We start from the raw sequence: 26,540 nt of genomic DNA on the forward strand, positions 1-26,540 counted from the left end.
AGGCATTTCTGCCATTAAAAAAAAAAAAAGATTATGTAAAACAGATTTTTAATTAGATGAAAGAATGGCTTTTAGGAGGTATGCAAAGTCCTTATTAACCAAATAAGAGAGAATGTTTTTCATAAACTGTGTAGCTCTGGTTATCAGCTAGATCAGGGTTGGGGAACCTATGGCCCTCCAGATGGTGTGGGTCTCCCAACTTCCACCATCCTGCTTTTGTACTGTGGTCCTCCTTGGGGGCTTCCCATAGGCATCTGGTTAACTTTTGTGAAAACAGAATGCTGGACTAGATGGGCCTTTGACCTTATCCAGCAGGGCTTTTCTTTTGTTCCTATCCCTGGTCATGTTGGTTGGGGCTGATGGGCATCCAACAAAATCTGGAGGACCACAGGTTCCCCATCCTTGATCTAGATTGACTAACTTAAGACAAATTCAGCATGATGACATTGTGTCATTGCCACCTTACCTACATTGCTCCTGTACTTGCTCCCCACACTTCTAGTTTTGGGTTGCCATCCTATCCCACACCCGCCCACACAGCTCCAACATTCCTGTGTCCTTGTAGTGTGTATTGCATTACATTACTTTCATGGTTATAAAGATGTCAACAATAGCTGCTAGCTTGCAATTACCTCGGTGTGAGACATTTTCAATTTGAATAATTGCTTTTGAGCATTAAAGCGCTATATTGTAAGTGGTTAAATTTTCATGACTTTTTTTTTTTAACCAAAGGTTCTGCAGAAAAAACACTTGAAGAATGTTCACCTTCCGCAAGTATCAGTAAGGAGATTTGCTTCATTCAGCCTCTTCTCAGTAACAGAAGAGGAGAGCAGGGTGGCAGAAGATGACCAAGAAACCTGGCTTCAATACAAAAGCATCTATTATCCTGAATACAGTATATCCTTGAAGTAAGTCTTCTTCTGTTTTTGCAGGTACTGTCTATTCCTGCCACATGTCACTTTTGATTGCCCCTTTTCATTTTTCATTTTTAGTAGTTTAAATAATTTAGGCACATCTTAAGATTTGATGGAGTCATTATATGAATTTCAATATTCAGTTGCATTTGCTTTGTCCAGTTCAATATGCATTGTTGTGGTCTAAACCACCGAGCTCCCGTTGTTCTATCCCAGCTCCTCCAACTTAGAAGATAGAAAGCATACCAGTGCAAGTAGATAAATAGGTACTGCTGGCACATGTGTACCTTCCCGCCACAGCAGTACCTATTTATCTACTTGCACTGGTATGCTTTCTAACTTCTTGCACTGGTTACATTCTCGTATGTGCCACAAAACACGTATTTGAGCTGATTTTTGTGTTTATGCAGGAGAGAATTTGAAACAGTGTACTTGGAACTATAATGGGGAAAGTGACTTGGGAGTGGTTTGGAGGATTTCAAGGGGGAAAGCAGCACACTCAGTGCTACCTTATGCTACCTCCAGCAATCTCTCCCACATGGCATTTCTCCCAACTGGCACATTTCTGGTCTTGAAGTCTAGTTGGGACCATAGTGGCTGGGTATGGAAGATATCACCCTTGCCCACTTATTATTTTTTCACCTGAAATGGATCCCTCTGAGCAGTTTAATGACAATCTGAGTTTAGCTACACTTGTCTGCTGCAATCATTTTAGTCCCACTCTTGGTACTACCATCAGGATTTACAATCCATCTCCTCATCTTGTCTTCATGGCATTTTTTATATTCATATATTTTTCCATAATCCAGCTTTCTCTCATAGTAAACTGGCTATCGGAAAATGTCAGAATACATTTGATGGCCAAACAGAGAGATGTTCTCAGCAAGGAGAATTTGAGCATGCTGTGGAATCCCACTGAAACTTCTGATGCAACAGCTCGCAAAAAGCAGCTATAAAACCCTGCGGGAACTATTACTGTACAAGATTTTGACAGTCCTGATAAAGCACTTGATAAATGAGTTACCAAAGTTAGATTTATAGTTTTCTTTCTATCATTTATTTGACTCCACACACTTCTGAAGCTTGTACTTCATAGCAGGACAGCAGTAGCTTACACAACCTGAAGGCTATGCTTTTTTCCTGTAGCCCCTTATTAAGCCTGCTGTGGATGCTGAGTTTTATATTTCCTGCCTAGAAGGTATTGTTCCGGAGGATCTGACTGAGTTTACACAACTTAGAAATCATTGAATGGCACCAGTTCTTAGTGGAAAAGGACATACACATATAAAGTTTAATTTAAAGTACATCTTATTAAATATTAGCCGAAGTTGCCCAGGAATTTGAAGAACCTCCCAACTATTGAAATTTATAAATGGATAATGTAATTTTACAGCTTTATACACACCCTGATCTAGGGCCCTGATCTGACCTGCTCAGAATTGCTCAGAATTGATTCAGAGTTCAATGTTTTATTAAGGTTTAAAAAATCCTATATAATCAGGAGCGAGGGAGGAGAAGGACCTTCTGTCCACACTGCAGAGACCAGGAGAAATCAGTCCTGCTGGGTGCTGCTTTGCAAACACATACCCTGCAGGAAACATATTGGTGAAGCAGACCCTTGCAGCCAGGACAACTGAACCCTTGACGCACAATTCCTACAGCGCTGCTGCATGTGCTTAGCTGCTGTGCCAGGTCTGCTTGGACTCACCCTTCTGCCGTCCCTGCTTTTCACATCATAGCCCTCAGTGTGTCCTACCTAAGTGTGGTTCAGGCTCCAGCTGCCCTGCCGCCTCCTACTCCTTTACTGCCCTGCTGCCTCCTACTCCTTTACTGTAGCTTATCTGGCTGCCATGGCCGCTGCATTGCGGTAAATGCACCCACTACTACAGTGGTGCCCCGCAAGACGAAATTAATTCGTTCCGCAATTTTTGTCGTCTAGCGAATTTTTCGTCTTGCGAAGCACGAAATCCCATAGGAATGCATTGAAAATCAATTAATGCGTTCCTATGGTCAAAAAAAGTCCAAACAAAGCCAAATTTGGTACAACAACAGTTTATTAACTGCTCTTTAAAGTCACACATACTGTAAAGAGCATTTCAAAAATTGAAGGGAAAATAAATAAACTTTATAAACATGACAGAAATACATTTAAAAATCAACAAAGTACAGTATACAGACATTTTCTAAGACTCTGGGGGAGCACTTGAAGAAGGCTCCTCTTCCACTCTTTGCTTCTTGGTCAAGAACCTGTCCATTGTCTGCTGCTTCATCCGCCTTTTCAGCAGCTCCCTGAAATACGACATGACCCTCGTATCATAAAAGTTCCCAGCGTCATGTGCCACGTGCTTCTCATGGTGGTGTAGATCTGCAAAAGTCTGCACCTCCTTCCACCTCTGGCAAATGTCCCTCAGTCTTTCGGAGGACAGCCGTTCCCCAGTTGCTTCCTCCTCTTCCAGTGAGGCCTGCTCCTGCGCAGCCTCTGCCTGCAGTTCGACCAGCTCCTGGGTGGTCAGCTCGTCGTCGTGCCCCTCTACCAGCTCGCAGACGTCCTCCTCCGTGACCTCCAGGCCCATGGTCCTCCCCAAGGCAACAATGTCCTGCACCACTGTTGACTCTGGTGCATCAGAGTCACTTGGTGCCACACAGTCCGGCCACAGGTTGCGCCAAGCGCAATTCAAATTTCTCTGGCTGATCCCTTTCCAGGCCGTGTTGACCATCTTCAAGCAGGTGGCAATGTCGAAGTGGTCCTTCCAGAATTCCCGCAGGGTGATGGTGGTGCAGTCAGTCACCTCGAAGCATCGCCTGAAAAGCTCCTTGGTGTAGAGTTTTTTGAAATTGGCGATGACCTGCTGATCCATCGGCTGGAGCAGTGGCGTGGTGTTAGGCGGCAGGAACATGATGTTGATGAAGCTGAACTCCTCCAACAAGTCCACCTCAAGGCCTTTAGGATGGGCAGGAACATTGTCCATCAGAAGCAAAGCCTTCAGCGGCAGGTCGTTGTCCAGCAGGTACTGCTTGACAGCAGGGCCAAAAGCAAGATTGACCCAGTCCACAAACAGCACACGTGTGACCCAAGCCTTGCTGTTGGATCGCCACATGACACTCAGCCGCTCCTTGTCGATCTTGTGTCTCTTGAAGGCCCGTGGGTTCTCCGAGTGGTACACCAGCAGGGGCTTGATCTTCAGGTCGCCGCTGGCGTTGGCACAGAAGAGCAGGGTCAGACGGTCCTTCATGGGCTTGTGGCCAGGCAGCCTGGACTCCTCCTGAGTGATGAAAGTCCTTTTGGGCATCCTCTTCCAAAACAGCCCGGTCTCGTCGCAGTTGAAGACCTGCTGCGGAACGTAGCCCTCCGTCTTCACAAGCTCCAGGAACTCCGCTGCAAAGTCTTCAGCCGCAGGAACATCAGAACTGGCAGCCTCTCCATGCCTGACCACGCTGTGGATGCCAGATCTCGTCTTGAACCGGTCAAACCAACCTCTGCTAGCCTTGAAGACTTCTGGCTCGGCTGAGGTTCCTGGCTGATCCCGGATGAGGTCAGCATGCAAGGCCTTGGCCTTCTCACAAATGACGGCCTCAGACACTGTGTCCCCTGCACGCTGCTTCTCTTCTATCCAGATGAGCAGCAACTTCTCGACCTCCTCCAGGACAGCTGGGCGGTTCCTCACGATCCTGGTGACTCCCTTGGCTGCATCAGTCGCCATGATCTTCTCCCTCATCTTCAGGATGGTCCCGATGGTCGATGGGTTCCTGCCGTACTCCCTGGCGATGTCCGTCACACGCATTCCGCCGTCGTGCTTCCGAATGATGTCCTTCTTCATCTCCAGCGTCACCTTCTCCTTCTTCCTCTCGCCGGCCACCGCAGGAGCAGTCTTCTTGGGTCCCATGGCAGCACAGGTCCTACCTTCGTAAACTAAGAAACAGGAAAAAAAATCAGTGATGTGCTTCAAACCCAAAAAATACAAAAGCACCCAGCCACCCACCACACAGAAATTAAAACCCAGAACCAAGGCCTTGAATCCCAAGCACCCCAACCCCAAATCCAAAATCCCAAAAACCCCCAAAAAAGTTTTAAAAGTTGAGCTTACCAAATGGATGAAAGAGAAGTTCTGGAAAAGCTTCAGCAATCAACCACCGAAGTCCTCAGGAACCTCAAATGGCTGTAAAAAAAGTTTAGGAAAAGCTTCAAAAATCACCAATGTCTTCAAAAACCTCAACTGCTCCCACAGACACGCACCAACCCACCCATAACACAGAAATTGCAAACCCCTCCTCAACTGCTCCCCCAGCCCCTCCCCTACTGCTGCAAACCCCTCCTCAACTGCTCCCCCAGCCCCTCCCCTACTGCTGCAAACCCCTCCCCAACTGCTTCCCCACCCAGACAAAAAAAAATTCAAAAAATAACAACATGGCCAGCACTCAGAAATTCAAACTCAGAAAAAAAATTTCGAAAAAAAACAGCCATGCCTAGTGGTCACAGAAAATCATAAAAATTCCCAAAAAACCCCCACATGGTCCCAGATTTCTGCAGAAACCTCCCCCACTGTTCCCCCAGCCTGCCAGCACTCAGAAATTCAAACTCAGAAAAATTTTCAAAAAAAAAAAAAACAGCCATGCCCAATGGTCACAGAAAATCATAAAAATTCCCAAAAAACCCCCACATGGTCACAGATTTCTGCAGAAACCTCCCCCACTGTTCCCCTAGCCAGCCAGCACTCAGAAATTCAAACTCAGAAAAAAAATTTCGAAAAAAAACAGCCATGCCTAGTGGTCACAGAAAATCATAAAAATTCCCAAAAAAACCCCACATGGTCACAGATTTCTGCAGAAACCTCCCCCACTGTTCCCCTAGCCAGCCAGCACTCAGAAATTCAAACTCAGAAAAATTTTCAAAAAAAAACAGCCATGCCCAATGGTCACAGAAAATCATAAAAATTCCCAAAAAACCCCCACATGGTCACAGATTTCTGCAGAAACCTCCCCCACTGTTCCCCTAGCCAGCCAGCACTCAGAAATTCAAACTCAGAAAAATTTTCAAAAAAAAACAGCCATGCCCAATGGTCACAGAAAATCATAAAAAATCCCAAAAAAAAAACCCACAAGCCCCCAGATTTCTGCAGAAACCTCCCCCACTGTTCCCCTAGCCAGCCAGCACTCAGAAATTCAAACTCAGAAAAATTTTCAAAAAAAAAACAGCCATGCCCAATGGTCACAGAAAATCATAAAAAATCCCCAAAAAAACCCACAAGCCCCCAGATTTCTGCAGAAACCTCCCCCACTGTTCCCCTAGCCAGCCAGCACTCAGAAATTCAAACTCAGAAAAATTTTCAAAAATAAGCAACCTGGCACAATGGTCACAGAAAATCATAAAAATTCCCCAAAAAGGCCCACAAGCCCCCAGATTATCGCAAACCCCTTCCCAACACCAAGTCCTTGAATCCCAAACACCCCAACCCAAAATCCAAAACCCCCCCAAAAAGTTTTAAAAGTTTAACTTACCAAATGGATGAAAGAGAAGTTCTGGAAAAGTTCTGGAAAAGTTTTGGAAAATCTTCAAAAGTGAGCAAAGTCTGATAAAAGGCTACCAAACCACGTGCTAACAGTTGCTCCTCGAAGCCAAGTCGCAACTGCAGCTGCTCAAGCAAAGCACCCTTGGTTTTAACGGTTTTTACACAAAGGAAACAATGTCGCGAGACGTTTTCGTTTTGCGAAGCAAGCCCATAGGGGAATTCGTCTTGCGAGGCAAATCGCGGACAAAAAAACCTTTCGTCTAGCGAGTTTTTTGTCTTGCGAGGCATTCGTCTTGCGGGGCACTACTGTACTTTGAATCCACATGGCAGACTGAACCATTCCAATCTGCTCCAGTTTGGGTGCCTCTGAAGATATTATTGTCTAATTGGTGTGGTGATGTCAAACTGCTGATTTGGATGCCTCTGGAGAGATCATCACACTTTTTTGAATAGTGGTTGCTTTGTCTATGTTTATGAATGGTTGGATGCCATTTTGAATCAAGATGGTAGACCAAATCTTTCATAATTGCCAATTTTAGCAACTGATTCAAAAGTGCACTTCCCCCACCAGAGCAACGCTGGGTACACGGTTGCTAGTTTTTAATATTGCACACTTTTAACATTACAGTGGAACCTCAGGTTATGGTGGGGATCCATCCCGGAGGCCCCCCACAATCCAAAAATGACAAACCCAAAGTGTTGCGTCTGTGCACGCGTGCGTGTGATTTAGCATCTCTGAAGGAGCGTCTCCACCTGCATCGTTCTGCCCGGACACTGAGGTCCAGCGCCGAGGGTCTTCTGGCGGTTCCCTCGCTGCTAGAAGCCAGGTTACAGGGAACCAGGCAGAGGGCCTTCTCAGTAGTGGCACCCGCCCTGTGGAACGGCCTCCCACCAGATGTCAAAGAGAAAAATAACTACCAAACTTTTAGAAGACATCTTAAGGCAGCCCTGCTTAGGGAAGCTTTTAATGTTTAATAGGTTATTGTATTTTAGTGTTCTGTTGGAAGCCGCCCAGAGTGGCTGGGGAAGCCCAGCCAGATGGGTGGAGTATAAATAATAAATTATTATTATTATTATTATTATTATTATTATTATTAGTGCTTCTGCGAATGTGCAGACGCGATTTAGCGCTTGCTTCTGCACGTGCGCGAACGCCGTGGACCCTTAACCTGTTCCGGTACTTCTGGGTTTGCGCCGGTCTCAAGCTGAGGGTGACGTAAGCTGGAGGCAACTTAACCCAAGGCTCCACTGTACCCAGTTCTATCTTTCTTACAACTTACGAGTGAAGAACTGTTCCTTGTGATAATAACTCCCAGGTTTGGAGCATGGTTCTTCTTTATGCTAACGTTCCCTAGGATAAAGCAGATTTTACACAGAAACTTGATAAAGGCAGCTTTGAGTTTTCCCATGTCCCAGGATTGTTTCGCAAAGAGCCCATTGAGCATCTCAAGGCTGTCAGGAATTATCTTGACAAGGCTAAATACTATAGAAAGTTCACAAGGTTGTCTGTGGCTCATGGCAAAAAGTCTAAAGGGCAAGCTGTATCAGTTCAAGGGCTATCAACATGGATCAACTTGTGTATTCAGATATGCTATGAACCAAGCTGGAGTTGCTGCACTAGGCTTAGTTTTGCAAGGCAAGTGGCATCTTTTATTGTATGCTGGTTGTCATGACCTTCCAAATGTCTGACTTGAACATTAGAACTGAGAAATGTGCAGATCTGAGACCAAGTCCAAAGTAGATGTTCAGTTAGCGATAAACACTAATACACACAAGGTCATAAGAAGTTCCAAATTCTGAAAATTATCAAGCTTTAGCCATATGTGAGATTCACAGCAGGACTATAGCCAACATTTGTTCATTGTTCCTTAACCTCCTTCTGACTACCAGCACTGCTACGTTACCTGCAAGCACCGGCAGAGGAAGAGGAGTGCAGGGGGAGCGTACCGCCCCCGGCAGTGCAATCCCGGTGGGGTGCCATCGCGGCTGCCCACCCGTCTGCGGTGGGTGCCACACCCCTGCGGGCAGTGCGTCACGCCCCCACCTGCTCTCCGCCCCTCTGTGCTAGAGCATGAAGCTCCACCACTGCCCGCAAGGGGACCAGAAGCCTGTTTGTAAATAGCTTCACTATGATTGATAGACTTAAACCTCCCCCCCATATACCTTTTCCTTCCTGGCGGCTTTTAAAATCAGCTGTTGGGGTTCTTGAGTGTGCGTCTGCCAGACTCAAAGCGATATTTCTCCCCTCGCATGCCCATATTGTTTGGCTTCACACTTTGTGCACACGTCAGTGGGTATCTGAATGAGGCAAGCAACCTGCCAATTCCCTTGAGAGGGACAGGGAGGTTAATTGTTTCCTCATCCCCATAACTAAAATTAAACGCTCAGAACCTTGGTTAACAGCCTTGCCCCGAGATTAGAGGCAGGAGGACTAGTGGTAGCAAATTTCAATTTGGAGATCCTGGAGCTATTTCTGGTCCCTACTCAGGGAAGGAGGGCGCTTGCAGTTCTATCTCACAATTCCAATACAGATCCTTGGAAGACCACGTTGATATACCCTTCCATTGTGAGAAATGTATTATCATTCCTTCTTCCTATTCTTTAACCACTTACTAATCCATAAGAGGGCCTCCTCTTATCTTATGACCACTCTCCTATGTTTTCTCATTAATTAAAATATTGGAAAAAAACATTAGCACAGCACTAATGGTGGTAGTCTCTTCCCTTGATGGCTCTGGAGAATTGTGATAACTCAAGTGCCCATGGAAGAGGTTTTAGAAGGAGTTTATTGTTATTAAAAGGTTTGCTAACCTGCACTTCATCAATACAGATGCCAAGGTGGGATACAGCAAACGATATAATAACCAATTCCAAACATGAGCAACAGTGAAACATTAAAACAAATCCATCCAAATAAACATAACCAGTAATATAGGGGAAGCTAAAAGAAAAACCAAGGTAGGATAATAAGGACTGACAAAACCCGGGACCAGGAGGAAGGGACGCTGGATGAAGATTGGATTGTTTTTATTTCTTTTTTTTACTACTAGGATTGTTTTATAAAATTGATGAATGTTTTTTTTATAAGATATTTATTGAGATTTTCAAAATATTACAAAATAAAAATAAAAAAGAAGAAAATACAAAATAAAAATGGTTAACAAAGTAGAAAAAGAGAAAAACAAACCACTTCCAACAATTCGAATACAAATTCAAAATAAGAGGAAAAAAAACAGAAAAAACAGAAATACACCACACACATTTAAGAACATTTAAAAACAAATTCATTATTCTCAAATCCTCAACTGTCATTACCTTCTTTCTTTAACCTCCTCCTCCTCCCTTTCTTTGTATCCTAGATATTAATTATCCCAGCAAATCCTTTCCATATTTCATAATATTCTGTCATTACATTACCTTAAACTGTTTTAATCTTATCTTTCTATATAAAAAAACTTTGAAACTTAAAGCTTAAATCTTATCCTTACCAACTTCTCATAACCATAATATTCTTTCATAATTCTTTAAACATCTTTACTAAAGCCGAGTAATTTCATTCCAACATTTTTTTAACATTCATCAATTTTATAAAACAGTCCTAATAGTAAAAAAAGAAATACAAACAGATCCAATCTTCATCCAGCGTCCCTTCCTCCTGGTCCCAGGTTTTGTCAGTCCTTATTATCCCATCGATCTAGCGCATTAACCTGGCAACCTTATATCCGAGGCTCTCAAGTCTCTTCCATGTCCCTTCCGCAGCTCTTCTTCATATTTGTAACTGTATTTTCCCTTGTCTCCTGCTCGTGGTAACTCCAGCTTGGCAATATTTTTGACCCTTCTCGACAGATCAGCCCCTTTTCCATATTCAACACTACATTCCATGTGGTATTTAAAAACATGTTTCAAAAACCCTCCAAAATTAAGAGCCCCCACCATCTCAAACATCTCACGGCCCATTGCCAGATTTGAAAAGTCCAAACATCCCAGCATGGGGGGGGGGGGTCAATCCAGCCCCCCATTTCCAGGCCCAACCAAACTTTTTCTTTCCAAATCTGGCTTTTTCCAAGTTCATTTGTCAAATCCGAAAGCTCATATTCCTGTTGGGCCTGTTCTGTCAGGACACACTCCTGATTTAATTCCTGGGTGGGCTCCACATATTTTACCACTGTCTGTTCAAAATTTCCCACTGCCTGTTCAAAATTTCTAGTCGAAGTCACCATCAAATTCATCTTCTCATGTAACTGTTCCAGTAGGGCATTTGTTTTATAGAAAGCACACAACAGAGCTTCTGAATACATTGTCCTGCAAGGTCAAATGTCTATTCCCACGATTGTAATCTGTAACAGCTGCCGACTCCCTGGAATTGGTTACAGTTTCACAGTCTCCCTCTAGGGGGAAAACTTCTATTTGTTCTTGCAACAAAGTTTTCCTTTTTGAGATATTTTGTCAATATTTGTTCCTTTAAAATGTGAAGGGAAACAGTAGAATCACTATGTTTCTCTTCTTTTAGCTATCTGTCAAAAACGTTTGTCTCTGGTCAATGAGCTTCAAACGTCAGTCCTGACACCCCGCTCCAGGATCAGGATGGTGGAAAGTTACTTTACTTTAAACTCACTTTAAAAAGTCTGAAAAAGATCCCCCTTCTTCTCCTGCTGTCGAAGGGGGGTTCCACAATTTTAAATGATGAAATCCAATCCGTTAAAAGCGATTTTCTGAGCTCTAGTTTACATTGTCTTTGCTTTATTCTGTCTACAAAAGAACGGAAGGCTGACTTCCTGTTTAGACCTTCCCATTCAGTACCAAATTGAGATAAATTTTTAAATCCAATTCCTTTCTGCTTGCAAGTCCTTATTTAAGATCCAGTTGTTCAAAGTTTAAGTACTCACGGGTGCTTATTTTGAAATCCAAATTGTCCCAGGAAAAAGGCAGCGCTCTCCGGCAACGGCTATGCGGCTTTGCTCCACGGAAATAGCAGTTGACTCACAGCACCGCGCCACTTCCCCCTCTTCACTTCGGAGCCCGTTAGTGGCTTCCTTTGCGAGTTGGGGGGGGGCGCTAAAGGTGCCCGCCGAGTCCCATGGTCACAGGCTTCATCTGCCTGTGATTTTTAAAAGGGTCCCCGCTTCGCCGTAGCGGAGAAGACCCATTTCACGCGGAGCTAGTCCCTCCAGTTCAGAGGGAGTCCGCCATTGCCGATGGCGCCACCCCGGAAGTCTAAAATTGATGAATGTTAGAAAAATGTTGGAACGAAATTACTTGGCTTTAGCAAAAATGTTTAAAGAATTATGTAAGAATATTATGGTTATGAGAAGTTGGTAAAAATAAGATTTAAGTTTTAAGATTTAAGGTTTTTTATAGTAAGATAAGATTAAAATAGATTAAGGTAATGTAATGACAGAATATTATGAAATATGGAAAGGATTTGCTGCGGCAATTAACAACTAGGATACAAAAAAAGGGAGGAGGAGGAGGTCAAAGAAAGAAGGTAATGACAGTTGAGGATTTGAGAATGATGGATTTGTTTTTGAGTGTTTGTGGTGTATTTTTGTTTTTTGAATTTGTACTGTTTGATGTGGTTTGTTTTTTCTTTCTCTTTTTCTGTATTCTTCTTTTTTGTAATTCTATAAAACTTTCAATAAATATCATTTTAAAAAATAAATAAAAGAAAAACCAAGATGGACTCTGCAATTACTCTCTCTAGACAGCATCTTAAAAAGCAGAGACATCACCTTGCCAACATAGGTCCGTGTAGTTAAAGCTATGGTTTTCCCAGTAGTGATGTATGGAAATGAGAGCTGGACCACAAAGAAGGCTAATAGCCGAAGAATTGATGCTTTTTAGCTATGGTGCTGGAGGAGACTCTTGAGAGTCCCATGGACTGCAAGAAGATCAAATCTATCCATTCTTAAGGAAATCAGCCCTGAGTGCTCACTGGAAGGACAGATCCTGAAGCTGAGGCTCCAATACTTTGGCCACCTCATGAGAAGAGAAGACTCCCTGGAAAAGACCATGATGTTGGGAAAGATGGAGGGTGCAAGGAGAAGGGGACAACAGAGGACGAGATGGCTGGACAGTGTTGTCGAAGCTACCAGCATGAGTTTGACTAAACTGCGGGAGGCAGTGGAAGATAGGAGTGCCTGGCGTGCTCTGGTCCATGGGGTCACGAAGAGTCGGACACGACTAAACGACTAAACAACAACAAGAAAGCCACAAGACTATTACTTCGTTTTTAAAGGAACATATTTACACATAGAAAAGGCTACTGAAAGGTCATAAAGTTGCGGATAGCTGGCTAGGCCTCCTATGAAGTACAGTGGTTGCCTCGCAAGACGAAATTAATTCATTCCGCGAGTTTTTTCGTCTAGCGAATTTTTCATCTTGCGAAGCACGGTGTTGGAAAAGTTTTGGAAAAGCTTCAAAAATACCAAAAACCTCAAAAAAGGCTACCACACCGCGTTCTATGAGTTGCTCCTCGAAGTCAAGTCGCAACTGTATTAACGGTGTTAAGAAAAAGGAAACAAACTTGCAAAAAACGCAAGACGTTATCGTCTTGCGAAGCAAGCCCATAGGGAAATTCGTCTTGCGAAGCAGCTCAAAAACCGCAAAACCCTTTCGTCTAGCGAGTTTTTCGTCTTGCGAGGCATTCATCTTGCGGGGCACCACTGTACTTGGAGTTATAGAATAATTTACCTACAGCACTGGTAGTGGAGATGCCAGATCTCCAAAAATTCTGAAGCCATGGGAGCGGGAATCAAGGGGTTTTTCTTTCTGCTAAAAAGAAATTGATTTTTTTTTTAAAAAAAGAAGTGAAGTACCGTATTTTTCGTCCCATAGGACACTCCGTCCCATAGGACGCACCTAGTTTTTTTGGGGGGAAATAAAGGAAAATTTCCCCCCCTTTATTCCCCCCCCCCCAAAGCAGGTCGGGGAAACCGAACCAGGTCGAGGGCTCCCCACGCTGCGGATGTCTGCCCGGCGCGCGGGGCGCTCTGCTTCAGGGCGCCCCGCCCGCCGGGCAGCAGGCTGCTATCCGCAGCATGGGAGCCCTGCAGGGGCCTCCCGCAGGGCTCCCCACGCTGCGGATGTGTTCCCGAAGCGCCAGGCGCTCTGCTTTCAAGGCGCCCGGCGATCCGGGAAGCAGGCTGCTATCCGCAGCCTAGACATCCCTGCGGGACCTCCCGCAGGGCTGCCTAGGCTGCGGATGTGTTCCCGAAGTGCCGGGCGCTCTGCTTTCAGGGCGCCCAGTGCTCCGGGAAGCAGGCTGCTATCCGCAGCCTAGACAGCCCTGCGGGAACTCCCGCAGGGCTGCCTAGGCTGCTGATGTCTTCCTGAAGCCTGGAGAGCGAGAGGGGTCAGTGCGCACCGACCCCTCTCGCTCTCCAAGCTTCAGCGAAAGCCTGTATTCGCCCCATCGGACGCACCCAGATTTCCCCTTCATTTTTGGAGGGGAAAAAGTGCGTCCTATAGGGCGAAAAATACGGTATGTGTATTGTTTCTTTACACACCTGTTCTAAAATTACTTTAAAATGCAATCCTCAATATGTCTACTCAGATATAAGCCCTACTGAGTCACTGGAACTTATTTGAGGAAAGTGTGAATAGGATTGTAACCTTGACAGAAAATGCTTTATGTATTACTGAATCAGTGTGCTTAGGGTTAACACATTTTTTCCCTGTCTTTGTGTTGGTAAGCCTAAGATACATTGAGAATAATCCTTGCCTGTCTTTTGGCCTGAACATCAGAAAGACATGCTTGGATTAAATAACCTTGCATAGCTTGAATGCTGTGTGCCCTATTCACAGGAAGAGTCGAGTTGTGCAGGTTTCTTATTCATCAGCAGACATCTAGGTCTCTGAAAGAGATGAAGGTTGGAACATCCTTCCTTTGTATAGAACTATTGTTTCTATGGTGACTGTTGAATTGCTAAGTGTGTAGTCTTGATTTTGTCCTAAGAGTGGCAAAAAAGTAAAAAGTCAAGAATGTGTTTTTCATTGACTGAGACACATATTTCATGTCATCCTATCTCTCGGTGATGCAAGAATAAATTGCTGCTTTGTTGGAAATACCTTTGTTGGAAATACCTTATAGGAGTTGAGATATATAGTTTGTTATGATATATATTGGCCCTTGCTTTGATTGCACCTTGGAACACCACAGATTTTAGTATATGTATCAGGATTGCCACTAATGTATCAGGATTGCCACTTCTCATTTTTACATCTTTTAATGAAATTTACTTCTTTTTTTCCCTTTTTTGAATATTTTATTAGTTGAATATAAGAACAACATATAGTCAAATGAAATTTACTTCTAATAGCAATAGCAAACTTGGCAAAATGCTGTGGAAACAAAATGGGCTTACCGGAAAATATGGTAGCAGTTTCTGTATCCTCTGAACACTGAACTACCCATATGTTCATAAGTTAAAAGAAAATAATAAATCCTCCAAACAGTCTGTCAGGGACCCCTGAACATGCAGGTAATATGGAATGTTGAGGTGTCAGTTCAGAAACTAAAAGAGAAGGGGTGGAGAGAGAGGGAAGATTAAGACCAATAAATCAGGTGCACAGAGAGGCAACAGCATACATCTGGAGCCCTTGCACCTCTCAACCCATAAGGGCAATCTTATCTTCTGTAAATGAGGTTAAGTGGTATACACTCAGGTTTGCTTCCTCTGTCATGCTTCCAAGAGGTCTTGGTCTGCACAGGACATTGAGCTGATTTTTTTAAAAAAGTGGAAAGACTATTCCTTGGCAAAGAGTATTTCAAAATGAGAAAGAATGTGGAGATAGGTGTTTTGGAATTTCATAAAGAGATTTAAATAGGATCAGCTCTTATATTGGTATAATTGTGGACAAGATCACAGGAAGCTGCTTTATATTGAGTCAGCCCTTTGGTCCATTTAGCTCAATAACGTCCGTCTGTACTAACTGGCATCATCATCACAGGATTACAAACTGTATACTTCCCTAGCTCTGCTTGGAGATACCGGAGATTGAATTTTGGACCTATGCAGGCTGAGCGTGTATTTTACCACTGAGCCATGACCCTCCCCAAAAGGTCCCTAGATATCCTTTTTGATGAACAGCACCCTTTAGGCAATGTTGGTGTGGAGAAATGTATATTGCAAAGAAATAGAAGTGAAGATCCTTCATCATGTGAAAAAATAAAATAATGTTGCTTCCAATTTCATTTCAACTTTTGAACTTTCTGTTTTATAATCTTTCATCCTTTTCAACATCAAAGCATTTTCCATTGCACATTCTTTTAATCCATAGAACACTCTGTGCATAGTTTTGGCCATTGTTTGTCACTCACAGAGGGTCTTTCTCATGGGTTTTTGCATTTATATCATGTAATGCCAACATCCTGCCATGATAATTTGTCTCTCTGTTTTGCCAGTGCCTGTTGGAAGAATTTTGTGTCCTAGGACGTCCAGAATCTTTCTTCAAATCCAGAACAGGCATTGGCTGTGCTCAGATGTGACACTAAGCCAAAAACCAAGGTTTAATAAGCCAGGCTATGCATGGACTGTGTGCACAGAGTTCCTTTGCGCCTAATTTCAGTAAAGAGACTGAACAAACCAGGATTCAGCATTTAACCATAGAGTCCCATTACTGAGAAACTGAGCAAAAGAGAACTGAAGAAAGAGTCATAGATCTAAAACCTCAAAATGAGCCATCTGATTAGGCCATTCCTTGGTTCAAATAGAGAAGCTCTTTTAAACTTCCTCATAGATTAAGGTTACCAGACGTCCCCCTTTCCCGGGGACAGTCCCCGGCTTTACAAATCAGTCCCCATACAAAATCCATTGAAGTTGAAAAGTGTCCCCGGATTCACTGAAAAAAATCTAGTAACCTTATCATAGATGGAAGAGGAAGCTCTCCATAGAAATCAACTGAGAAATCTTAGATTTTAGCTGAGTTGAGTTACAAAAGGTAACTCAAGAGGGAGAAGAAGCAGAAAGCTACAAGGAATGGAGAAAGTGGGAGCCAAGAGCGAGGGGGACGAAAGACTCAATGAGTGACAAAAGAGCTGGCAGATAGTGTTAAGTTGTGGGTGAACATATCAGATGACACAGCGATTCTTCAAACAGCTCTTGTTTATTCACAGGCCAGAACAGAACTGAACTGAAGGGTTCAGCCAGCCTGCTTATATAGAGCTCCACTACAATGCAACAGTAGCAACTTTCTGTAACTATCCAATCACTGAACGTCACTTTCAATCCCTTATTTGCATATGTGGACCTGAGTGAAAACTATCTACAGTATCCCCCTGCTGGCCCAGGGTGAGAACTTCAGTACATAACAGATAGGGCCTACCTTGTGTGTGCACGCTGTATCTCTCCTGAAAAAAATTAGAACCTTAGCTTGTCAAAAAGGATTGGTTCCCCCTCACAAGGACGCCCTTGGGTGCCACTCCTTTACAGCAGAAGGTCTCTACACTCTCTGAGGACTAACTGTTGAGTGAGCAGTTAGCCCTCAGCCACAGGCTTTGCCTAATGCAAGCGTATCAGGGATATGCTGCAGCATTTTGTTGCAGGTTCCCTTTGTAACCGATTAAGTGCATGTTTGTTTTTGCAAATTTAGGAATCGATATCTTCCTCTGTGTGCTCACAAATAAATTTATAATTTTGAACAGGGATCAGCAACCTAAGGCCCATGGGCCAGAAGCATTCCGCGGAGGTCGTTTGACTGGCCCACGAGCTGCCCCGAATCAAGTTGTCCGCTCGCGCGCTGCGCTAAACCAGCGCAGTGCAGCACTGTGCAGGGACTTGCTTCTGCGGTGCCAAAAATCGTGTCTGCGCTGACGCAGATGCCGAAAATTGCGGGCGCACATGTGATCCGGCCCACGGACGGATCTCTGCGGGACTGATCTGGCCCTGGCAAGATTAAACCTTGCTGACCCCTGATTTTGAACAATAAAAACTTCACATTTTCACAATTTTTTCTTGTTAACGGGTGATAATTTTAACACAGTATATTAGGGTTTTGAATGTCTTCTTTTTCTCCCTCTAGTGGTGAGACATTTTAAAAGATGTTGATGAAGGATGTAGGCTGTGAAAACCTGCGATGTTACCATTTTATTTTTATTTTTTTTTAAAAAAAGGATTGAGGGATAATTCTGCTTGTTTGATTATTATGATTTCTCCCCCTAGATTTAACAGCGGACTATTAAATGTTGAAGACATTCTGACAAGTTTTGACAACACAGGAAATGTTTGTAAGTAATTTATGTTTCTTTACGGTGATGGCGATGATGTAGTTACACTTGGATGCAAAACATTTATGCTAGCATATTTGCCTGCAATGCTCATCACAGTGCCACATTTGTCATGTGTTTAACTGGAGGTGAGCTATTCTCCATTCGATGCCCTTAGCCACTGGTGTACCACAGTGCTTTGCAGTATAAATAATACCATGTTATTCTGTGTTACTCAGGTTCATTTTTTATGCTGCAGCCCCTAGGAATGTCTGTGCATGCATTTATGTGGCCTTCTCAAATCACTTTCCCCACCACCACCAGCAATTTGAGACATCAGTGAATATTTCTGAAGTTGCCCTGAGTTTCTGAGCTGTTCTCAGATGTGATCCTGGCTTTGTACATGGAAATAGGCATGTGGCCTTTCAGATTGTTGTGTAAGCTTCCTGTGACGTGTGATCAGTGCTTTCCCCCCTAAAAAAATGTTTAGGGGTACTCCCATTTTGACTCAAGAAAATCACCATTTTATTGTTCAAATTGGGAAAAATAAATACAGTAAATGGACAAACGTGCAAAGATTCACAGAAAAAAAGGATTGCATGCAATATATATGATTAAAAGCCCTAAACCTGATTATAATTTCATATCTAGAAAATAGGAGTTGGTATCATCTATGATGTTTAATTAAAAAAACTAAAGGACCCCTGACGGTTAAGTCCAGTTGCGAGCGACTCTGGGGTTGCGGTGCTCATCTTGCTTTACTGGCTGAGGGAGCCAACGTTTGTCTGCAGAAAGTTTTTCCGGGTCATGTGGCCAGTATCACTAAGCCGCTTCTGGCAAAACCAGAGCAGTGCACGGAAATGCCTTTTACCTTCCCACCGGAGCGGTACCTATTTATTTATTTACTTGCACTTTGACGTGCTTTTGAGCTGCTAGGTTGGCAGAAGCTGGGACAGAACAACGGGAGCTCACCCCGTCGCAGGGATTCGAACTGTTGACCTTCTGATCGGCAAGCCCAAGGCTCAGTGGTTTAGACCACTGATGTTTAATTAGGCTTGGTTTAATTTCAAGTCTCCTTCCTAATCATGTTACATGATTGCCCCCACACCTTGGAAGACAGAATATTGGCTCCTGATTGGGCAGCCCTGCCCGGGTGAGCTGTCCCCCAAGAGAGACCAATTCGAGTCTCTCCCAAGGTGAGGTGTGGAGGAGCAAACTCTTCCCTGCTCAGGGTTGGAATGCTACTGTACAGCAACAGTTATGAATCTGTTGCTATGTGGATAATACATTTTAGAAAGAGTAAAAAGCCTCTTACCTGCTAGTTAGCAACAGAAGCACTTTCTTCTATCTAGACAACTGTCAGCAATTCATCCTTCAAGTTGAAAGAGCATTTGTCCTTTTGCTTCCTTCAGGAAATGTTTTGTAGCATCAATTAGGGCAGAAATAGACTTAGATGTTCATGGCTTTTCTCTCTAACTGTGTTGACTGCCTTGTGGTGGTTTTACGGTGGCATTGACACTGATGTGAAAGTGACAGCTGATATTGGGTCGCAAGTACACCGGCCCTGCTTATAACCTCTAATTCACTAGAACTAAAAGCCTATTCACATAAGCAACAAGTGGGGGTACACTGAATATCTGACTGGACCTTGCCAGGCCTACTTTGCTTCCAAGCAAGGACTCCTATACTTGTAAATAATCTGCAGCATTTCACTTACTCTGGAATTTTCCTTTTTTTATATTGTTGGCTATGGGAACATTTTGTAAAATATATCACAACCCAGTCTATGAAGAGCTGGATGTCTCCCAAGCCCATGGATTTCAATGCATGGCACATTTAATTGTCATAGCTTTCATAGAATCATAGAGTTGGAAGAGACCACAAGGGCCATCGAGTCCAACCCCCTGCCAAGCAGGAAACACCATCAGAGCACTCCTGACATATGGTTGTCAAGCCTCTGCTTAAAGACCTCCAAAGAAGGAGACTCCACCACACTCCTTGGCAGCAAATTCCACTGTCAAACAGCTCTTACTGTCAGGAAGTTCTTCCTAATGTTTAGGTGGAATCTTCTTTCTTGTAGTTTGGATCCATTGCTCCGTGTCCGCTTCTCTGGAGCAGCAGAAAACAACCTTTCTCCCTCCTCTATGTGACATCCTTTTATATATTTGAACATGGCCATCATATCACACCTTAACCTCCTCTTCTCCAGGCTAAACATGCCCAGCTCCCTGGGCTGCTCCCAGCTTTGGGCTGCTCATAATCAATCCCCACACCTCCTTGTTGCTTTGCTTCTCTTTGCTGCTACAGATTGTCCAGCCTAAACTTCTTTCTCTCTTGCCTTCTTTCCTGGCTCATTCTCTGCCCTTTCCCCCACCTGCTGAACTTTTGTAAGATATTTTAATGGGCACTGAGATTTCTTGGCTTTGAGTATGCAACTTAGGCATCAGTATGCCCTTCCCAGTGCTATTGTTTGGTTAAAACAAATGAGGTGCTGGCACACAAATCTTGATAAAAGTGCCATGGATGCCAGCACAAAATGGCTGCCATGGGCAGTAAAATGAAAATAGGTGTTGGTGCTGTGTGAGTACTCAGTGAGTAGCATCACAAAAAAGCATTCTTTGTGCTCTTGAACCAGTTTTTATTACTGGTGACCCTCTGCACCCTCTCAAAGTAAAGACAAAGCTAACATTTTCTTCCCTGGGCAGTAGCATGAAACCATTCTTCTTTAACATTCATGCTTCACATAATACAGATCCTGCCTTTTGTTCCTTCTAAATCTGAGTTTACCCAGGATTTTCAGATTGTGATCACTGCAAGTGAGTGGCTTAGGGTGGCATTCATTGATAGTGATACTCAGAGTCGACCCACTGAAGTTAATGGAGATGAATAATTTATGTTCATTAACTTCATTGAGTCTACTCTGAATGGGATTTAGTTGAATACAGCCCTCAGATTTTGATGGTGGGGAAAGCAAAATGTGCCACATCTCTGGGATATAATGGCATGGATGACCTAAACTGCTTTCTGAGCCCTTGATCTGGTTAGAATGATGGTGCCTTTAGTTGCCAGACCTTTGGCATAGCCTTAGATAATGCTGACATGTAGTGACACTGGAAATGAACATGATATCTGGATATGAAAAGAAGTAAAGATACCATTCTGAAGAATAAAATTTCTTATACCAAAGTAGTGCTTAACTTACATAATCTTTTTTCTGTTTACAAACACCAAACAACCCATATAAAAATAAAAATATATTTCTATAGGTTAATCATAAAGTCAAAAAAAGCTAAAATTGACTTTCATAGGCAGTAATATGAAACTGTTCTTAAATACACCTGATTCACCTAAAAAAACACAAAAACCCCTCCCCTTTGTTTCTTAGGAACCTGAGATTACACTTCATCGCACACTGACATTTCAGAAGCAGAAAAATGTCAATTTCACAAACTAACTTTTGACCTCGGAACAACAATAAGAACAACAAAATCTAAAGGATAAGTAATTGTGTAGGGAAAATGTTCAGGGCAATTCAGTCTCAACTTTGAAGCTTTCATCCTTTTTGAGTGCCTCAGGCTTTATTATGAAGTCAGTCCAAAGAGCGCTTAGAAAATGTGTTCTTGAAGTACTGCCAGGTAGGAGAAGTAATTCACAAATTTACAGGAGAAAGGAGTTCCATGGGATTTACATGTTGCCAAGGGACTAATACCAGGACTGAGGGAGGGAACCCAAGGTGTGTGTGTGATTGCTGATGTCAGCAGAGTGTGAAGCTAGAGAACAAAACAACCGCAGGGGCTGAGAACACCATGGATTAAAATGGCAAACCTTATGATTATTGAACATGTATTATTTGAACACAGAATATTATTTTTATGGCAGTTTCTGACGGATATTTTTGGAAATGCTTTTATATTGCCTCTTTTAATATTTAATTTTTCCCCCCTAGAGTGGTGGCCAGACTAATAATCAAATCACTCTTCTTCTCCCACCACCCTGATTGGGGTTTGCATTTAGAGAGTCCTTGCAAGAGTCAGGCTGTAAAAGCTGAACAGTTGCACATGGATTAGATAGGTGTTCAGATACACGCATGAGATTCTTTGGATCCTTGCCCTGCAGTTTATATCTTGAGAAAAGCAATAATATTACTGGGTAGTGTTATGTACTGAAGTTCTCACCCTGGGCCAGCAGGGGATACCATAGATAGTTTTCACTCAGGTCCACATATGCAAATAAGGGATCGAAAGCGACATTCAGTGATTGGATAGTTACAGAAAGTTGTTACAGTTACGTTGTACTGGAGCTCTATATAAGCAGGCTGGCTGAACCCTTCAGTTCAGTTCTGTTCTGACCTGTGAATAAACAAGAGCTGTTTGAAAAATCACTGTCGTCTGATATGTTCACCCACAACTTAACAAGTAGCATCCAATGTATTCTGCTTGTACATAGGTCTTAGCGTGCTTCTCTTTCCCCCGTACCACCCAAAAGTCTGCTCCAGGGGGAACCCCACTCTCTAGAGCATATTATGAGGGTGCTTGGGGACGAGGAGAGGGAAGTTCTGTTGCACAAGTGGAACTCTGTTGCACAAGCAGAATGGTGAGGTTGAATACAACCCCTTGTCTTACTAACGCTGTAGATGCACATTCCATTCCAAAGTACAAGTCAATCTATTTACAAATACTGTGTTCCTTAACTACATCTTAGTCATTTTAGTGTGGCTTTACTACGCCAAAACGTTTTTCTTTCCTGCATCCTATCCCCAGTCCAACTCCCAAAGCAGAATGGTAGAAATGCACCCAGCATAAAGTTGACTTTAGTTCAAAATAAGATGTTGCCACTAGCTGGCAGCATTATATTAAACATGAATAAACTTCATTTAAGTAATGTTTGTTCACATTCATCAGTAGTTGCTTGATGTGTGTCTGTGTGCACATGTGCACCCGTGATAGAAAATTAAACTGAACTAATTCTTACTGATTGCCTGTAATTCCTCAATCCTGATTCACAGTAGACCTGTGAAACCCTGCACCTTGGAATTTTGGTATGAATTGTGAAAATGGTTCCTTTGAGCTTTCCCCTTTACAAAAGCATGCTGGAAAATAAAGTAGTGAGCAGAAAATTCTTTCTTTTTAAAAAAGAGTTTGGGAGTTAGTAATCAGTTCAGTTTTCTTACTGCCCTACTTAAAAGCTATCTGTGATCTATCCTTGTGATCTAGCTCTTTACAAGTCAGGAAGAAAAACTCAGCGTAAGTATTTACATGTTAGCATCTATGCATGCATATACATTCTCTGCTAAAATATATATGGATTTTTAAAAGGTTATATTAGGGCTCTGTATAAACAGCTTAGAGGTAACAGATATCAACTGCTATTGTCTTAAGAGGGTAATTGCTAGAGTCCAACGTTTTGTTAGGTTATAATTGTATTTTGTGATGATTGTCTACAGATATTGTTACTCATTCATAAACCACTTGTAAAACGACACTATTAATAAAATTCCTATTGAAATACTGATAGCTCGAGGAAGGAGGTTTTGAATGTTTTTATTCTCTTGAAGCTCTTGCAAGGTGGTGGACAGAATTTGCAGCAGCTGGGTGCGTTTAGGGATCCGAGCCAACATTTCTGCTGGCGATGGTGTGTGTAAACAGTATGGCAGACCCATCTTTCTGTGAGATGGGACTAAATGATGGAGTTCCGACCTTCCACTAATACTTATGTTTGGTGAATTTGGTGCATATGTGGTTGGTTTCTGCCAGTACCGTGCCTATCAAATACACGTGAAAGAATTGTTTACGATGATCTTCATGCTTGATGGGCGCAGCTTAGTAGGCTTGCCACCTGTATAGTTTTAAGCTAGCCTTGCCATTGTGTTTCCCAGCTGTGCTTTCTCATACATATATATTTTAAACCCAGCTTCAGTACTAAACAAAGGGTAATTTGAAATGTGCACATGCTTAAATGAATTAATATATGCAAATTACCAGCAGCTTTTTGTAGTAAATAAAGTGTGTGTGTGTCTGTGTGTGTCTTGTCCTCTGAGAGGGTAGAATCCATTAGTGTGCTGTTAATGTGCCCAAGGTAGTTCTAACTGATAATGGCTCAGGTGTTCAAGTGGCCCAAGAGCTTATGAAATCCTCTTGTTTATTCAGGACAGGACGTTTAGTTTGTATGTTTGCAAGTACAGAATTAAAATTGTTGGCAAGATTAATACAGTTGAAAGTGCTGATAGGTTGGGGAAAACAAGAGAAACAGATTTTTTTTCTTATGTGACCAGGGTTCCAGGAAAAATAGGAAATACCCTGTTAAAAAATAAATATGACAAAAGTATCAACATTTACAGAAGTTATGACAGACACTTCAAGTAAAATGCATATCTATGTGAGAAAATATGTTTACAATATGAAGAATACTGACCTTTCTGTGGGTTTATTCCCCCCCCCCCAATTGGCATGACCAAACAACAGAGAGTTCTTCATATAGAGCTCCATATTTCATTAATACAATCAAAATACATTTGGGGAGTTATGTTATGGAGTCATATTTAAAAATTAAAGGTATCAAATAACTTTTCCCCACTGATCTTCTTTCAAAATTATCACCTTATTCATCCAGTGCTGAACGTAAACCGGTTAAGCAACCACAAGTATATTCAGTAATACCCTGTGTTGCTTTCAGGTAATAAAACTGGCATAAAATTGAGAAAACAAACAAGAGGATCCATAGGTACATGGTCATTTTCCAAAATACTTGAGGCTCCACACAATGACAAAAATTGTTGTGTGCATGTACAGCTGTGTGTGGTGGGATGCTTCTCCTTCTGTTTTATATTTTAGCATAATTTATAATTATATGCAATATGTACAGTGCATTGGGACGCAGGTGGCGCTGTGGTCTAAACGACTGAGCCTCTTGGGCTTGCCGATCAGAAGGTCGGTGGTTCGAACCCTCACAACGAGGTGAGCTCCCGTTGCTTGGTCCCAGCTCCTGCCAACCTAGCAGTTCGAAAGCATGCCAGTGCAAGTAGATAATAGGTACCGCTCTGGCAGGAAGGTAAATGGCGTTTCCATGCGCTGCTCTGGTTCGCCAGAAACGGCTTAGTCATGCTGGCCACATGACCCGGGAAAACTGTCTGCGGACAAACGTAAGCTCCCTCGGCCAGTAAAGGAAGATGAGTGCCGCAACCCCACAGTTGTTTGCGACTGGACGTAACGGTCAGGGGTCCCTTTACCTTTATGTACAGTGCATAAGTGTTATATTATATAATCTAGAATTTATCGGCTTAGAGTGTTATATGCATGTATGATCTCATTTACAAGGGGGGCAGTGAATATGGTGCACTCCACATGTTTTGTACGTAAACTCTCACCTACCCTAACCAGCCAATGGCCAGGGAGGATGATGGAGAGCCAGTGTGGTGTAGTGGTTAGGAGCAGTGGACTCGTAATCTGGGGAACCGGGTTCGCGTCTCCGCTCCTCCACATGCAGCTGCTGGGTGACCTTGGGCCAGTCACACTTCTCTGAAGTCTCTCAGCCCCACTCACCTCACAGAGTGTTTGTTGTGGGGGAGGAAGGGAAAGGAGAATGTTAGCCGCTTTGAGACTCCTAAAAGGGAGTGAAAGGCGGGATATCAAATCCAAACTCTTCTTCTTCTTCTTCTTCTAATCATGGGTGCAGCCACGGGGGGCAGGGAGGGGCAGCTGCCCCCATCAATAAAAATCAAGAAAAATACATACTAAACTGAGGTTCTGCCCCCCCTAACAAAAAACCTGGCTACACCATGATGGGAATTGTGATCCACACCTGGACAGCACAATGTGGCTACTCATGATTTATAACAAAGCTGTAAGGTAGGCCAGTGTTGTTATTATTATCACCCCCAAATTGCAGGTGGCTGGACTAAACCTGGGAGAGTCTAAGGGTGCTTAGTAAGTTCATTACAGAGGTGGCTTTTGAACCAGAGACTGCATGATTTTGTACCTCATTCTCTTACCCAATATCTTGTACCAGTATAGTATTACTGGGACACCCAATAGCTGATAGCAGTTGTATTGGGTAGTCTGCAAACCTGTGTATACAGTGGTACCTCGGGTTACATACGCTTCAGGTTACAGACTCTGCTAACCCAGAAATATTACCTCGGGTTAAGAACTTTGCTTCAGGATGAGAACAGAAATCATGCTCTGGCGGCGCAGCGGCAGCAGGAGGCCCCATTAGCTAAAGTGGTGCTTCAGGTTAAGAACAGTTTCAGGTTAAGAACAGACCTCCAGAACGAATTAAGTACTTAAACCGAGGTACCACTGTATATATTGAGAGAGACACTATTGTTTCTTTTAATTAAGGAGTTGCTTTTTAATAATAGAGGAAAGGTAAATAGGCACCGCTCCGGCAGGAAGGTAAACGGCGTTTCTGTGCGCTGCTCTGGTTTGCCAGAAGTGGCTTAGTCATGCTGGCCACATGACCCGGAAGCTGTATGCCGGCTCCCTCGGCCAGTAAAGCGAGATGAGTGCCGCAACCCCAGAGTCGGTCACGACTGGAACTAATGGTCAGGGGTCCCTTTACCTTTACCTAAGGCTTGTATGCAGAGATAATGGAGGGTGAGGGAGCAGTAAAAGCAGTGCTTTTTGGGGGAGGAGGCAGGGATATGCATATCCCTAAACATTTTGTGTAACTTTGTACTTTTGTCCATTTACTGTATTTATTTCCCCCCAATTTGAACTATAAAATGGTGATTTTCTTGAGTCCAAATGAGAGTACCCCTAAACATTTTTTTTAGAAAAAAGCACTGAGTAAAAGTGACAGGATGAAATATTTGCGTTCGATACCTTTTACTCTGAAAAAGTATGCGAAAACCTATTTGCTCTGCAGTCCTAGCCATGTATGTTAAGTCTCACAGGCCACAATCCTTAGCACATTAATTAG

The 26,540-nt window shown here is 43.1% G+C and overlaps 1 protein-coding gene across 2 annotated transcripts in view; it reads left to right on the forward strand.

The window, feature by feature from the left end:
* CAMKMT (calmodulin-lysine N-methyltransferase) overlaps positions 1-26,540 on the forward strand; it is a 239,449-nt gene that overhangs the window by 7,588 nt on the left and 205,321 nt on the right. For both annotated transcript variants that reach the window (XM_083494760.1, XM_083494761.1), the window contains exons 2-3: positions 733-908; positions 17,581-17,645. In XM_083494760.1, coding sequence (XP_083350886.1) covers positions 733-908; positions 17,581-17,645 — 241 coding nt within the window. The remainder of the gene's footprint in view (positions 1-732; positions 909-17,580; positions 17,646-26,540) is intronic.

The sequence above is a fragment of the Podarcis liolepis genome, assembly GCF_965112155.1.
Source record: "Podarcis liolepis genome assembly, chromosome: 3".
NCBI lineage: Eukaryota > Metazoa > Chordata > Lepidosauria > Squamata > Lacertidae > Podarcis > Podarcis liolepis.